At 36.1% G+C, this 17,714-nt stretch overlaps 1 protein-coding gene across 3 annotated transcripts in view; it reads right to left on the minus strand.

Annotated features, from left to right (window-relative positions):
- The window catches only part of Ttd14 (TRPL translocation defect 14), a 171,983-nt gene that overhangs the window by 29,409 nt on the left and 124,860 nt on the right, over window positions 1-17,714 (minus strand). For all 3 annotated transcript variants that reach the window (XR_010854688.1, XM_067112562.1, XM_067112563.1), the window contains exons 3-6: window positions 12,412-12,449; window positions 3,569-3,606; window positions 2,486-2,614; window positions 79-215 (exon numbers count right to left, since the gene is read on the minus strand). Coding sequence is in view for 2 of the 3 variants with exons in the window: in XM_067112562.1 (XP_066968663.1) it covers window positions 79-215; window positions 2,486-2,614; window positions 3,569-3,606; window positions 12,412-12,449 (342 nt within the window). In the remaining variant the exon portion in view is untranslated. The remainder of the gene's footprint in view (window positions 1-78; window positions 216-2,485; window positions 2,615-3,568; window positions 3,607-12,411; window positions 12,450-17,714) is intronic.

A 17,714-nucleotide genomic window follows, 5' to 3' on the forward strand; every position in this document is an offset into this window, starting at 1 on the left:
GACATTACTCCACCTTAACAAATTAGAGACTACACAGTACAGTAATCCCTATATAGCAGAAGGGAAACCAGACATTACCTCTATAGAGTAGAAAGCCTCTGCTCCATTGGCAGCTGACACCATGTGGATTATTTGGTTGTATCTCGTGTCCCTCAGGTCAACAGGATTCCAGCCATTTCTTTTCATGATTTCTTCCCATCTCTCTGGAGGAATAACTGAAATAAAATAAAAACTTTTAAATTAAGTGCACACTTAAGGTGATGGATCTTCTACATCAGGTTAATGCACACATCATTTAAGACCAGGGAGGCAAGGTCCACTTATAAATGGAAACTTACATGACAGCTTCATCTAAAAAAGACCATCTGAGCAATATGGTAAAAGTATGCAAATTTTTTTTTCATTTGAGCTCTTTTTGAATGCTGTGAGTGAACTAGCCCAGACTGTAGGGGGGAGGGGGGTTTAATCAATTGTGGGCATAGTTATTTTTTGTCCAAGAATTGATTATTTTGATGTAACATGAATGCATAACAGATTCCACATTCCTGTGTGAGTGAGTTCACCACAGGCAACTTTTGGGACTGAATAAATAATCATTTCAAGAGATAAAACTACAGAAGCTTACCAAACAGTAATTATAGAGAATAAAATCATCAAAACTGGAAAGGCTAATTTTTAAACCAAAACTCCATTGAACAACGAAGCTGACACTCAAGAGGAACTAGCTTAGACAAGAGTTAGTTTTAGCTTTCACAGAAGCTCCCGCCCTGGATGTGTACCTGACTTTTGCTTCACTGAGCATAAAGATTGAATATCATATCAGTAGTCTAGTTAAACTGCTTCACAAGCTGATTTCACCAAATATACCCATTCTTTGTTTATCAAAATGATTACAAGTAAAAAGTTCATGTACACTAATAAATATAAGAGTACAGTTTGAGAGAAAATTTCCAGAGAAGCTATCTTTATTGCATCTCACTTCAGTTAAGTTTATAGCAAAATTCACATAAAAAGAGCATAATCAACAGGGAACATTTGGAGATAGCACACATCTACCAAGGTGAGCACAACTCATCGCCATAAAAAGGTCCCTTCTCACCAAAGATTACATTTTTATCACTCTTACAACATAATTCCTGGAAGTCAGCCACAAGATCCAACTAGGGTTTAATTTTCATAAAAATCCATTCATAAAAATCATAACTTAAATTCCTATTTGAACTATGATTTATGCATATGACCTCACTCAGCAAAGTACAGTCAGTGGATTATGCATACCAATTTACTTCTCATACAGTTCAAATGCTCTGTCCAAGGACAAACTACCACTTCATCCTCTTACCTGTAAATATGGCCTTGACTCCACCTATTAGTGGAATATGCTTGCCAAAATGGAAGGTCTTTCATATAGTTCAAACGGTATGGGCAAGGTATAAATTTCTGTTTGATAAATAACATCTAAGCATCACCTTAACTTAACTCTGCATGTTAGCTTCATGCTTTATTAATGGGGTATGTTCGCTAAATATAAGATCAGAAGTTATCACCAAAGTGAAATTTTTCTTTTTTACCTCTGACCTATACCTCAACCTGCATACAGGCTTCATTTGTGGATTTTTGGATACCAAATATGAAGACTAGGTTATGCAGTTCAAAAGTTGGGACCATGGCTACATTCTGTAAATATGAACTTGATCTTGACCTCATTCTGCACAGTGGTACCATTTGTTGTCTACACATGACTCTCTCTTACAGTCTGATCTCACTCTACACATTTGTATCATTACTGGATTATGCATGCCACATATTTAGTCATTCTCATAATTGAAAATGCCAAGGTTTAATTCTTGAATGATCTTTCACCATTGTAAGACCTTGACCTCCTTCTGACACCATTAGTGGATCATTCATGTCATATGTGAAGTCTGTATCTCAAATATTTCATAAATTGTTACCAAAGTTAAATTTACATTTGATATTGGATCCCTGAAAGGTCATATGATAAACAAAGCGGATCAAACAAAACCTTTTTATTACAGGTAATAAAATAGACTGGACTATGCATTTACATACCACCACTTTTGAACCAAAAGACTGAAATTACTATATAATTGTTATCATACCAATCTTAATGCACATTACGATGATCTTGACCATGGTTAAAAATACATATAAAAAAATCTAGCTATCACCGAACTCATCAGTTAACCATCATTCCATTCAAAAGTTTTTCTTCTCTCTTACCTTTATTGGTGTCTTGAAACTATCATGAAGGAGATAATGATTACTTTTCTAATCAGGAACTAATGTATTAGTTTTTATTTTGTGAGCAACCAGCTTTTGCTCTCAGATAATTCTATTTAGAAGAAACAATCCAGTGAGTCCTGACAACTGCTATACCTTGTCCAGGGATAGACTCAAACTCATGATCTCGGTGTATGTAATCAATTAAATTTCCCAAAGTATAAGGTACAACATCACTTACACGCTGAGGCGTCCATTGTTCCACGGTCACAGATCACCAAACAATTCTTTGAACAGCTGTCAGCCAGGGAGAAGAATGTGTTCTCAATTTGCATCATGGATTTGAGGAGATTCTCTTGGAAAACGACAGCTGTAAAAGAACAAAAACAAAATGATAAACATAAACTGTTGGAGTCAAACAGAATGAAACTTTTAATGTTTGAAAAACTGCTTAAAATGGGAATCAACAAACACAATTAGAAAACTACTTTACTTTACCTCACACAACAAAAATAGGCTAAATGCAGCTGGGTACGAGCAGAGAAATTTAGGTTATTTGGCACAAGTTTGAAAGGACTACGGAAAATCATGCACAAAAACAAGAGGACTCCAGTATCTTATGCAAAAAATATAGCTGACACGGTGAGCAAAAGGTTTTACAAAAATACACCAAACATGAAAAGGGATTCTGGGAATTTATTTTCTGGAACAAGAAATTTGTTAAAAAATGAATCAACATGAATGGAACTTTTCACAATAAGAAATAACTAGATGAGGACTTAAAAGATTACAGTATAAACTATAAGCTTCAGTATTATAAAAAAGACAACACATTCAAGAACTATTAAAATATGACTTAGCACGACAAAACAAAGTAAGGTGAAAGTTTAAGAAATCATTCTGGAAAGATACTGTCTTTGGAAACAAATAATACCTGAATATAAAGTAAAGGTATAATGATTTAAAGTACATAATAAAAAAATTACTATTACCCTAATATAAAGTACAATAAATGATTTAAAGTACCTGCATAAAAAGATTACTAATACCTGAATATAAAGTACAATTAATGATTTAAAGTACATAATAAAAATATTACTAATACCTAATATAAAGTACAATTAATGATTTAAAGTACATAATAAAAAGATTACTAATACCTGAATATAAAGTAAAATTAATGATTTAAAGTTCATAATAAAAATATTAGCATACTAAATACGTATTCAGCATATAAGTGTCGGTAATGTTATGAGAATCAACCAGAAATGATGCCATTATTTACTTTCATGCTACAAATATAGAAGATAAAATCAAAACTTACCATCTTCCTCTGAAAGGTCGCTGAATTTAATGCCACCACTGTAGGAAGAGAGAAAAGAAAATACATAATGAAACTTTCATGAACAAAATTTACTCAACAATAATGGGTTACTTTTCATTATAAATAAATTTAGTACTATTTTTCAGTGAAACCTATGAAGAATTGGGAGTCAATTCTTTCAAACAATTGAGATGCGGTGGTCTCGATAGTCCTGGGAATGAGAGAAAAGATTACCTATGAAAATGGACGTAGGAACCAAATGTCGTTGGAGAGAAAAATAGGAGAGATACTAAAGAGAAAAAAAGTCAAGTATATCTTAGTTTAACCAGACCACTGAGCTGATTAACAGCTCTCCTAGGGCTGGCCCGAAGGATTAGACTTATTTTACGTGGCTAAGAACCAACTGGTTACCTAGCAACGGGACCTACAGCTTATTGTGGAATCTGAACCACATTATGACAAGCAATGAATTTCTATCACCAGAAATAAAATCCTCTAATTCTTCATTGGCCGGTCAGAGAGTCAAACGATGGGCCAACAGCATGCTAGCTGAGAGCTCTACCCACCCCTCCAATGAAGAACTGATACTAAAGAGAAAAACAACTTGTAAATAAAGGAGTCAGTTTGTAAATAAAGGAGTCAGATATTCAGCTACATGATTTTGGAGAGAAAAATAGGAGAGATACCAAAAAGAAAAACAACTTGTAAATAAAGGAGTGTCAGATTGTCAGCTACATGATTTTAGAAAGAAAAATAGGAGAGATACCAGAGAGTAAAAAACTTGTACATAAAGGAGAGTACAGATATTCAGCTACATGATTTTGGAGAGAGAAAAAACGAGAGATCCCAGAGAGAGAAAAAAAAAAAAATTGTAGCTAAAGGAGATTCAGACTGTCAGGTACAAGATTACGAAGGGAAAAGGAGAGATACCAGAGAGGAAAAAACTTGTAGATAAAGGAGTCTGATATTCAGCTACACAATTTTGGAGAGAAAGGATAAGACAATAAATCGCTAAGTATACGTAATAGGCATGAAAGTTGGGGAACTGAGGTCTTAACATCTAAGAAAACCAGTAAGGAGATTGATTAAGGCATGACAAGCCTTCTATTACAACCACCAAATGCAGACAAAAATAAATACATAAAATAAAACACAAAGGACTCCACCAGTCACTGAGGAAGTACAAAGGCTACGGCCAATATTGAAGACAGTGGCTTATTTCGGAGTAGCCTTCTCCTAGGAAGATGCATACCAGGCTTGTGAGTCTCCTCTACCCACCAATAAAGGATAGACTGAAGAAGGTATAAAGTGTAGGGTGTTCCATGTTGTCAAGAGTGTGTCAATAATAAAAGATATGTAAAGAATATATAAAATAATTCTGAGTTGGTGTAGGAATGAAAAAACGTGACAGGAGAGGACCAACATGACCAGGGTCCTCAGGGACCCAACATCATTTTACTGGTTAGACAGCCTTGGTTACTTAGCAACGGGAAATTGGTCCTCAATCTCCCTAGTGATAGTATCCTAATGGGTGGCTGGTGCCTTGGCCAATCATCACCTACTTAATATTGTTCCTTGCTTTGATGCACTGTTACCAAACAACCAGAGCTACTTATTAAACCTTCTTTCATCATCATTAGTCAATCAATCCAATTCATAGGCAAACATTTTCCTCACAGACTTGAGGACGCTGTCAGGAGTACCAACTTAATGTTGTCTCCAAAACTGACATGGTGTTGACAACCTTTGCATTTGTCAAGCCGAACAAGGTAGTAATACATTTGAATGACTTTAATAATATGGTTGGGATAACAAGAGAAGTATCTACCTCAGACTTTGACGGTAACTACACTGGCTAAAGGCGGCGACGTCACAGGTGAGAACTATCGTTCCCATGCTAATAGAAAGTTACCTAGAACGAACAACCCACTAGGAAAGGATGCTTTAGTCATAAGCAACATGTGGGCATTTATCCAAGTCTTGTGGAAAACCAGGCACTGAATATTCACTATTAACCAAATAACTGTCTGTTGCAAAAACTACACACACACACACACACACAAAATGACGACTGATCAAGAAAAATCTTTAAATACCACTGAAGATTTTCAAACTCAAGACATTTATAAAGCCAGAAATAGCCAGTAAATTTCACTGTAATCTGGGAAAAACGTGCACCCAATTGAACCCATGGCATTAAGTATACTGCTACTCAGGCACCAATCCCCAAAAGGCATGAGTATGAATCTAGCCAGGGCAGGTGCCCTTATCATATATATATATTTCTCTTTGGGTGCAAGTTACTCACAAGGTACACTGATTATGATGGTAATGGGCTATTTGTGGTTTAGTATTTGACTTCATAAAAATGTCATGTATAAAAACTGTGATAAACAATCAAATACAGACACACACACATTATATGTGTATATATGTATATGTATGCATATGTGTGTATATATATATATATATATATATATATATATATATATATATATATATATATATATATATATATATATATATATATATATATATATATATATATATATATATATATATATACTGTTCTTGTATATATATATATTGTGATATATATGTATATGTATGTATATGTATATGTATATAAAATATATGTATATATACATGTATATATATATATATAAATGTATATATATATATATATATATATATATATAATATATAATGGATATATATATATGGATATTATCACTTTTGTACGTGATTCATTTATCACACCTGCGGTTTTTACGTGAATGTCAGGATGAACAAGTGATACCAAGATCGTTCATAACCAATTCCTTGCTGAAATTAGAAGACCAACCCTTCGGTGAAATACAACGTGCCATATTGGAAAAACATATCAACATCAAAACATTGGAAACCAAAAGAATTTTGAAGATCTCACGAGGAAAAAGACGACATTTTGAAGCCTCAATACCACCAGATTGGAGAGATTCCTCCGTGAATATTGTCATGTGAAGATGAGGAATCAAGTGTATCGGAAACTGAAACGGAAACACGATAATAAAATGAAACTGTTGATTGAAAGAAGCCTCTTGGACCAACAACGCCAATCATGAATGTGTCGTCAACATCAAACAAACAGCTGGATAGAAATGTAACTAGTGCCTTAGGCTATTTAAACTTTGCTTTATCTCCTGGCGGAAGGAACAGTGTGGAAATAACTAAAGGACTGTGTAATTTGGAAAAATATAGTGATTTAACGAATGAAGAAGTGAACATGGTTAAGGGAGTGATTTATGGAAGTATGAAAAAATCAGACACCACAAACGTCCCCAAAAGATTTATGGTGGCTATTAATGAACTGAAAAAAGATAAAAATATACACATGACAAAAGCAGATAAATCAGGGGCCCTTGTAATTTTAAATAAAAGTGGATATATAGAAAAAATGCAAAATCTTTTAGGTGATGATAACACATATAAAGAATTAAATAAGAACCCGATAGACAATGTGAATAGTGGTTTCAATAAGAAAGTGAAAAACCTGTTAAAAGGTAACGAAAGCCTTATAAAGAAGTTGTGTGTGACCTCCCATCGCTACCATACATGTATGGTACAATAAAAACTCACAAAACAAACTTTCCTGCCAGGCCAATTATTAGTTCAGTTGGTTCCGCATCATACAAGCTAGCGAAGTATTTAGTAGATATTCTCAACCCATTAGTAGGTACCATCTCAAATGCAAATATCAAGAATAATGTGGACCTGATAAATAAACTAAATAGTGTAGAGATTAATAGTGAATCCAGGCTTGTAAGTTTTGATGTTGTATCACTATTCACAAAGGTGCCAATAGATGATCTGATGGCGTTTTTATCTGAATTGTTAGAACACACAGCTGGATATCCCATTTTCTAAAAGTACTTTAATTGAACTGATTAAATTATGTGTAAAAGATTGTAAATTTGAATTTAATGGTAAATTTTACTCACAAAATTTTGGTATGGCAATGGAAACCCTCTATCCCCAGTGTTAAGTAACTTATATATGGAATTTTTGAAAAGAAGATATTAAACAACATAATCCCACGTAATGTAACATGGTTTAGGTATGTTGACGACATAATTTGTGTATGGCCAGGAACCAAGATGTAAAAAAACTTTTTGCTAAGTTAAATCAATTAGTACCATCAATTAAATTCACGATGGAAATGGAAAATGATGGTGCTTACCGTTTCTGGATGTCCTCATACGAAGAAATAGTAGTGGGTTTAAATATAGTGTGTATAGAAAACCCACTAATATTTCTTCCTATGTGCATTTCTATTCTGGACAAAGCAATAAGGTTAAAAAGTCAGTGTTTTCATCTATGTTTTTAAGAGCATTACGGGTATGTAGCCTGAATATATTGATGATGAAATAGATAAGATTAGGATTGCAGGCAAAAAATTGAAATATCCTGATAGTGTATTAAACAGTGCATTTGAAGCGGCAAAAAGACTATGTATGAAAACCAGAAAGAACCTTACAACACAAAAAATTTGCTTGTTCTGCCTTATAATAATAGTATGAAAGATATCCCTCATCTTCTTAAGAATTTTAGTGTTAATGTCGCATTTAAGAACAATACAACAATGAAAAATGTACTTATCAAGAACTCCCCAGACAATATTAAAGGGTGTGTATATAAAATTCCGTGTAAGTCTTGTGACAACTTTTATATTGGCCAAACCGGGAAAGCACTGGAAAAAGAATTGAACAACATAAGAAATGTGAGATATGCACAAGGAACAGTGGTATATTTGTACATGTTAGTGAGAACAATCATGCTATCAACTGGGAAGGGGCAAAGGATTGTATATTCTAATAATGCACTGGAAAGGAACATCATTGAATCTAGCTTCATAAAAGAAAGTTACAACCATAATATGAATATCAGTCAAAGGGATGTATAAACTTGATCCTTTAATATCAAAAGAAATTTGTAAATTGTTTAAACTTTAAGGTAGGCAGTAGAGATATATGAAAATAGGATTATCATATTTGTAAACACAGTACGAGGGTAGTAATGTTAATGAGTTTCCAAACTCCGCCTCCATGACACCTGTCAGGTGTGGATCTGAGGTGGGGTATGGTCTGTTTTATCAGCAATGTCCCCGAGAGTCTATTGTGATTTTTAGCCAAATGAGTTTTAAAGGACACTCCTACCTCGACACCGGCCTGAATAGGGATATGGAGCCTCTAACGGTTGTGTATGTTCGTCAGTACTGTTCTTGTAGTATATATATTTGTGACTTCTCACACTCTGTATCAGTCCTTCGTCAATGGCTTGGAAATAAAGTCAGAAACCGGTCAGGACCTACACCCCGTTTCTTTTTTTCACCTGTGGTAATGTATGATATATATATATATATATATATATATATATATATATATATATATATATATATATATATATATATATATATATATTAATAAATGTATATGTACATATATACATATGTATGTGATTGCAGTGACCACAGTGACCTCAAAACTTCTTAAATTCTCCACAATTTTGGATAAACATGTTACTACAAACCCTTGATCCAAACGCAAGAACATGAAGTAATTTTGAAGTCCGTAGCAGGACCGGAACCTGCATCCTAAGTATCAGAACGATGTCACGTTGCCGACAAGTGTATCCAAAAAGTGCGAAGAAATCGAAAAGTTAAGAGGGCACTGTGGTTATTACAATTACATAGGTATCTGGTAAAAGGTGATCAGTAGATTATTTCTCTCTCTCTCTCTCTCTCTCTCTCTCTCTCTCTCTCTCTCTCTCTCTCTCTCTCTATCTCTATATATATATATATATATATATATATATATATATATATATATATATATATATATATATATCATAATCATACATATATATATATATAAATAAAGACAAAATATGAAGTGCCGCACTTCTCTTCTTTTCCTTCGTGGATTTTGTCTTTATTTATATATTCATCACGTTCCATATTTTCATGATTCAGTTATACATATACATATACTGTGTATACATACTGTATGTGTGTATATATATATATATATATATATATATATATATATATATATATATATATATATATATATATTATATATATATATAAGCTAATATATAATATATATATATATATATATATATATATATATATATATATATATATATATATATATATATATATATATATATAATATATATATATATATATATATATATATATATATATATATATATATATATATATATATATATATATAATATATATATATATATATATATATATATATAATATATATATATATATATATATATAATATATAATGTGTGTGCACGAATGCACGAATGCTTTAAACTGCCATATAACTAAACAAACCAAGAGATTTTCCACCGCACAAGTGATACTGACCTTCAGTCAACAAAGTTAGGTAACAGATGACTGCGAGACACTCCCGGGAGCATTAGCCCACTGCTTGAAATAATTCAAGGTTAATTCCTTCAAAGAGATCACATCTGCAGTAGTGCATTCCTATGGGTTCTCGGTGAACTTGAACTTTTCCCGGCAAACGGTTCCCTTCATTTCCCGAAGAGCAAGTTGTGGAAGGGTTTCTCCAAGGTGACACACACAGTTAAAGATTTCTTTCTCTTGTCTACGATGCCCCAATGGCCGACCACAGACGTTTTTCACTTCTTTTACTGTAAAACCTCCGTTATTGCTGTTCATGCATACAATGTATATTTGTTTGTTAGTTCCTCGTTGGACGAGTGGGTTCCGTTCTCAGCTAGCACTCTGCTGGCCTCGAGTTCGAATCTCCGACAGGCCAATGAAGAATAGGAGGAACTTATTTCTGGTGATAGAAATTCATTTCTCGCTATAATGTGGTTCGGATTCCACAATAAGCTGTAGGTCCCGTTGCTAGGTAATCAACTGGTTCTTAGCCGCACAAAATAAGTCTAATCCTTCGAGCCAGCCCTAGGAGAGCTGTTAATCAGCTCGCTGGTCTGGTTAAAATAAGGTATACTTAACTTAATGTATATTTGTTAGAGTTACATCTTCAATAACAACAATAATAACAGATAATAGAACAGAATATGGAATTTAGCCAAAGGCCAGGCACTGGGATCTATGAGGTCATTCAGCGCTCAAACGGAAATTGAGAGTAAGAAGGTTTGAAAGATGGAACAGGAGGAAAGCCTCGCAGTTGTACCTGTGAATCATTCGTTAGGAGAGGATGGAAAGTAAGGTGGAAGAACGAGAATATGCTCAGAGGTACAGTAAAAGGAATAAAAGCAGTCGCAGCTAGGGGCCGAAGGGACACTACGAAGAACCTTAAGTAATGCCTACAGTGCACCGCAGGAGGTGCACTAACGGCACTAACCTCCCCCAACAGGGACAGCAAAAATATACAACAATAATAGAGTATATTTCACCTTTGAAACAATACCTCGTTCGCAACAATCTCAAGGACAATGACATCTTCCACTTTAGTCGCAGCTTCTCGTTTCACCAATAGTAACAGTCAGTGTATTTGGACCTATTTCTATCATTCTAAAAAGACTCGGAGTCTCTTGCCACCCTCTCCACACCACAGTGAAATCCACAAAGCGATCTCCGGAGGAGTCTTCATTCTGGTGTTCAGTTCTTAACGTTTCAATAACCATGAGACGGACAGAATAATATGCACAAGAGAAATAATAAAAAAAATAACAAACGTTAAAATACCACAGTTAAATATACAGGTAACCACATATACAAACAATTCCAACGACGAGCCTAATTTGGTTAAAACTGGGCGTATGGTTAAGGAGCCCCATCTTCCACATCGCAATGCTGCTGCTATGGCCTCTTTCGAAACTTCCGAAAATGGGCACACATTTGCCCTGTGCAAGTGGAATATAAAATTTAGACGCAAGGCCAAGCGCTGGGACCTATGAAGTCATTCAGCGCTGAAAATGAAGTTGGAGCAATTGTTAGGAGAGGGTGGAAAGTAAGATGGAAGAAAGAGAATATGAACGGAGGTATAGTCAAAGGAATGAAAGGGCTTGCAGCTAGAGGTCGACGGAACACAGCAAAGAACCTCAAGTAATACCTACAGTGCACTGTGTGAGGTGCACTGGAGGCACAAACACCCTACGGGGACTTACCTTGTGGCGTATCTCTGACAAGAACCATTAAAATCTTGCCTTACCTTTTCTGCTAATTTTGTTTGTAACTCTGACTGCCATTGCTTCAGATACATAAGTTAACAGACAGTGACATACTTCAGATCACTGTTACCATGAGACTTACCTGTAACACTTCTATCACTTAACTAACAGAATTACAGTAATTAACCACTACGAATATTTGTAGTATTTGTTAGCAGCTTCTCAGACACTACTGACAGGACTTAATTATTAACCTTTACATTTTAAAGTTTGCAACATGTACGAGAAGTTTAACTTTATGTTTTCCATACCTCTCATATCTTGTGCTCTATTCTTCTTTATGAAAAGTGGCCTAAGGCCAAGCGCTGGGACCTGTGAGGTCATTCAGCACTGAAAGAGAAACTGACAGTAAGAAGGTTCGAAAGGTGTAACAGGAGGAAAACCTCACAGTGCACTATGGAACAACTGTTAGGAGAGAGTGGAAAGTCAGACGGAAGAAAGAATATACGAACGCAGGTACAGTAAAAGGAATGCAAGGGGCTGCAGCTAGGGACCGAAGGGACGCTGCAAGACCCTGAAGTAGTGCCTACAGTGCACCACGTGAGGTGCACTGACGGCGCCACTTCCCTATGGGAGACAGCAATCCCAAACCCCAACGTGGATAACTGTCAACTCACCTTAACAAAACCGTGGCCGTTTCTGGTACACGATACACCTGCAACAAAAAGGAAGTCTCTTTTAGCTCATGAATAAGTGACGACCAGGATTTACATATAAGCAGAATATACAAGAAAAAGTATAAATGAGGATGCTCAATGGTTAAAAAAAATGGTGGATTTCGTGTCTATGAATAAATAGTGTTACGAAATAAATTCTCTGAACCAATACTTTAAGATATTCAGATGGTCCCCCAATACTTTTCTGGTTTGGAATGGAATGCAAAATTTAAGCCAAAGGCCAAGCACTGGGACCTCCGAGGTCATTCAGCGCTCAAAGGGAAATTGAGAGTCAAACGGTTTTAAAGGTATAACAAGAAGAAAACCTCGCAGTCGCACTATGAAACAACTGTTAGAAGAGGGTGAAAAGTATGATGGAAGAAAGATAATATAAATGGAATTACAATAAAAAAAAGAAATGAAAGGCGCAGCAGTTGGGGGCTGAAGGGACGCTGCAAAGAAGGTTAAATAATGCTCACAGTGTACCGCGTGAGGTGCACTGGCGGAACTAGTCCCCTACGGGTTGTTAAACGGGAGGACCTGTGACACTAAACAGCATTTGATAAAAAAGTGGAAATGAAGAGGACAGAGGAGAGAAAATGACAGTGGTAATGAAAATAGAGAACAATGAAAAACAAGTAAAAGATGAGCTGGCTTCTTCTGCGCAATCGAGTTTTCTGTACAGCGCATAATGCTGTATGAGCCGCGGCCCATGAAACTTTCAGCCACGGCCCGGTGGTGGCCGGTCCTATAGTGCTGCCAGACGCACGATCATGGGTAACTTCAACCTTAAATAAAATAAAAACTACTGAGGCTAGAGGGCTGCAATTTGGTACGTTTGATGATTGGAGGGTGGATGATCAACATACCTATTTGCAGCCCTGTAGCCTCAGTAGTTTTTAAGATCTGAGGATGGACAGAAAAAGTGCAGAAGGACAGACAACGCCATCTCAATAGCTTTTTTTTTTTTTACAGAAAACTAAAAATGAATGGAGCAGAGAGGAGCTGACAAATATAACTTTATTCAAGAAATAAGCAATAAAAATTATAATGATCACAAAGAGTATATAGATCCACATTACTGCATGTCAATAAGCTCTTCGCCCTGGCCCTGGAAAGGTGGCTCAAGAGAAGACATCGCTAGCAAGGGTAACATCTTGACAATGAAGAGCTAAGCGTTGCAATCTATGTTCTCTGGACAAAATCTCAGTTATAACCAAGTACGTTATGAACTTTAATTTAATAGGAGGAAGATAAATAATTATAAACAATTTCCAATTCCCAGAGAGAGAGAGAGAGAGAGAGAGAGAGAGAGAGAGAGAGAGAGAGAGAGAGAAAAAAAAGTATACCTTAGTTTTACCAGACCACTGAGCTGATTAACAGCTCTCCTACGTGGAATTCGAACCACACTATAGCGAGAAATGAATTTCTATCACAAGAAATAAATTCCTCTAACTCTTCATTAGCCGGCCGGAGAGTCGAACTCGGGCCTAACGAGTGCAAGGCCACAACTCTACCGACTCGCCCAAGGAAGAGCTGAGAGAGAGAGAGAGAGAGAGAGAGAGAGAGAGAGAGAGAGAGAGAGAGAGAGAGAGAGAGAGAATTAAAACTTAATCCCATCGTAGCATGTGACGATGATGTGATCCGAAATGACTTGGTGATTAAGAACGGGTTACACAGTGAATGGACATCTATGGGCTAAAAAAAAAATTTTATTCAATGCATCACCCTATGGACTTAGGTAATCATGATTAAGTGCGAAGCTTCAAACCTAAACATACATGTTCTCAATAGCAAATAATCTTAAGAGTATAAAATCCTAACTGAAATTGATAAACGTTCTTCGTAAAAATCTTCCGCCAGGTTTTGAGACCACCGGGAGATTCCTCTTACAAACGAAAAAATGAAAAACATGAATGATACATCTAAAAGCTCACTAAAACACCACGACGCGACGTCAACCTTTCTTCGATTACCTAAATGAGATACAACACTTATTTATCCTTCATTTGACTTCATCTTGATATATTCTCCGTCATAATCTCGGGAGGATTTCCTGTCACAGCAAAGGACACGGTGTTTACTTCTGACACAGTTCAGTTGATGATAAGTTCTGTGCAGAGCCTCATCTCTCTTGATGACTCGATGTCTTTTTGTTACTTGGCAGCCTTTCTTATTCCTGGTGTCAACTTCTTCCACCTGTCTTTTTTTCCTTACCTTTGTCTGAGCACGCGCACTCTGTCACAGCTGACAGAACTTCAGCTTTTATTTCTACCAGAAGCTCCCTCTTCTGGGGTAAACATCTCTTAGTCTGAGTGTGCTATCTTCGACATAGTTGACAGCGGGCGCTCTCCGACATCGTAAACTGAGCTTCGGCCACTGTCTACAGTTTTTAATTCCTTTAAACATTATTTATTCTTTATCAATGGCTTCCAACAGATTTCTGTTCCTCCACGTAGTATCATGTCACCTTTAACTTCACATACATACATTCAGGTTAGTCTGTGGACCATCTCGCAGTACTTAGGCAGAATCTTGCAGGAAAGAATTTAATCCTGACGATAAACTTGCTTTTAAAAACACGTGTCATGGAGTGTGATTCCAATCATCTCAAGGAATTTCAAATAAAAGGCATTAGAACCAAGATTCCCTTAATAAAATGGGGGAAGGGGACGGATGTGATCCCACATATCCGGCATTCAACACTAAATATAAATAAATAAAGGCCTTTCTTCGACGGGTTTTATACGTCTGGTCTCAAAAGCTACCACAGGTCTATGCTTGAAGTACATTCAACTGACGAGAAGGAAGTATAATTCATAACTTTGAACACACACAAAAATTCATATTTATAACAGTTCTATAAATGCATCATCTTGCAAATTTATAACATACATACATACATACATACATACATACATACATACATACAGGAGGCTAGAAAAAAAAGAAATTAGGAGAGGTGTAGGAGTAATAAAGATCAATGATATAGTATGGGAGTTGAGACAGAGATGGTTTGGGCATGTGGTGAGCATGTGTGAGGAGGAAGCACTGAGGAGGGATTGGATTGCAATCTGTTAGGAATAGAAGGTCGAGAGGAAGGCAAACGCTTAGATGGTTTGATACAGTGAGGGACGATGTGGAGGAGATGGTTTCAGCAGAGGAAGAAGCTTTTGACAGAAATAGCTGGATACGACCCATCAAGGTAAGGAGGGTGGCAGTGGGGGGAGGGGGGGAGAGAGAGAGAGAGAGAGTGTATATGTGTATATATATCATTATAATCACTTTTGTACGTGATTCACTTATCACATACTACTTTTCACACCTGTGGTAATGTGATATATATATATATATATATATATATATATATATATATATATATATATATATATATATATATATATATATATATATATATATATAACAAGTCCCATATATATATATCTCTCTCTCAAGTCCTCTCTCTCTCTCTCTCTCTCTCTCTCTCTCTCTCTCTCTCTCTCTATATATATATATATATATATATATATATATATATATATATATATATATATATATATATATATATATATATATATATAGAGATAGATATGAGAGAGATAGAGAGAGAGAGAGAGAGAGAGAGAGAGAGAGAGAGAGAGAGAGGGCTTGGATGGGACTTGTTATATATATATATATATATATATATATATATATATATATATATATATATATATATATATATATATATATATATATACATATGTATATATATATATATCACATTAGTATGTGATAATAAGTGAATCACGTACAAAAGTGATTATAATGATATATATACACATATACACTCACTCTCTCTCTCCCCCCCCCTCCCCCACTGCCACCCTCCTTACCTTGATGGGTCGTATCCAGCTATTTCTGTCAAAAGCTTCTTCCTCTGCTGAAGCCATCTCCTCCACATCGTCCCTCACTGTATCAAACCATCTAAGCGTTTGCCTTCCTCTCGACCTTCTATTCCTAACAGATTGCAATCCAATCCTCCTCAGTGCTTCCTCCTCACACATGCTCACCACATGCCCAAACCATCTCTGTCTCAACTCCCATACTATATCATTGATCTTTATTACTCCTACACCTCTCCTAATTTCTTGTTTTTCTAGCCTCCTGTATGTATGTATGTATGTATGTATGTATGTATGTATGTATGTATGTATGTATGTTGTATGTATGTATGTTATAAATTTGACTATCAGACCAGGGATCTTGCTAATGAGAGCCCAGTGCCCTTCCACTGTGTTCATGCAGGCTGGCACAAGCACACACTCCTACGACTGGAATATGGTAATGGTTCACCCGCTTCTTTCTTGCTCATTTTCCAACTCTACCAACGAAGTGTCGGCTACTTCGGAGGATCTTAACTTCCGCGCACCCGATGGCAACGTATTCGAGGTCGTCTAATAGAGATTAAAATATGATTCGAGTTTAAATAATAATAAACAGAATGACTGATTGGCTGGTTTAGATTAAGCTGGCCTTACGAAAAGACGAACCCCTTCCAAATTGCGGTCCGTCGAAGTGCTAAGATTTGTGAAGGAGTAAGAGGCCTACCGGAATTGGAATATAAAATTTAGGCCCAGGCAAAGAGCTGGGACCTATGAGGCCATTCGGTGCTCAGAGGGAAACTGACTGCAAAAAAGTGTTTAAGGTGTAACAGGAGGAAAACCTCGCAGTTGCACTATGAAACAATTGTTAGGAGAGGGTGGAAAGTAAGATGGAAGAAAGAGAATATGAACGCAGATACAGTAAAAGGAATGAAAGGGGTTGCAGCTAGTGGCCGAAGGGACCCTGCAACGAATCTTGAGTAATGCCTACAGTGCAACGAGTCAGGTGTATTAATGGCACACTACCCCCTAAGGAGAGTAAGGGGCCTATCCAACCAGCAGAGATAATAATAAAATTATAATAAAAAAATAGGACATATGTAAATGAACAACATGAGCTTACATATGCAACCGAGGTGGGTAGGAGAGAAATAGATAAATGAAAAAAAGAGAATGACTGTACAATATGACACCACTGACTGCTGGATTAGCATCACAGTGGCGTAGAAATAATTCCTCCCAGTCTCAATTTGGCAAAATCGCCTGTGTACTTGCATGACCTGACTGATGAGGAAGAGGAAGCAAAGGAGGAGGAGGAGGAGGAGGAGGAGGAAATCTATGGCGTGCCTGAGGTGAAGACGACAAATAGATAGAGGATATAGAAAGGGAAGGGGGAGGCTA

This window comes from Macrobrachium rosenbergii, chromosome 12 (genome assembly GCF_040412425.1).
Source record: "Macrobrachium rosenbergii isolate ZJJX-2024 chromosome 12, ASM4041242v1, whole genome shotgun sequence".
Lineage (NCBI taxonomy): Eukaryota > Metazoa > Arthropoda > Malacostraca > Decapoda > Palaemonidae > Macrobrachium > Macrobrachium rosenbergii.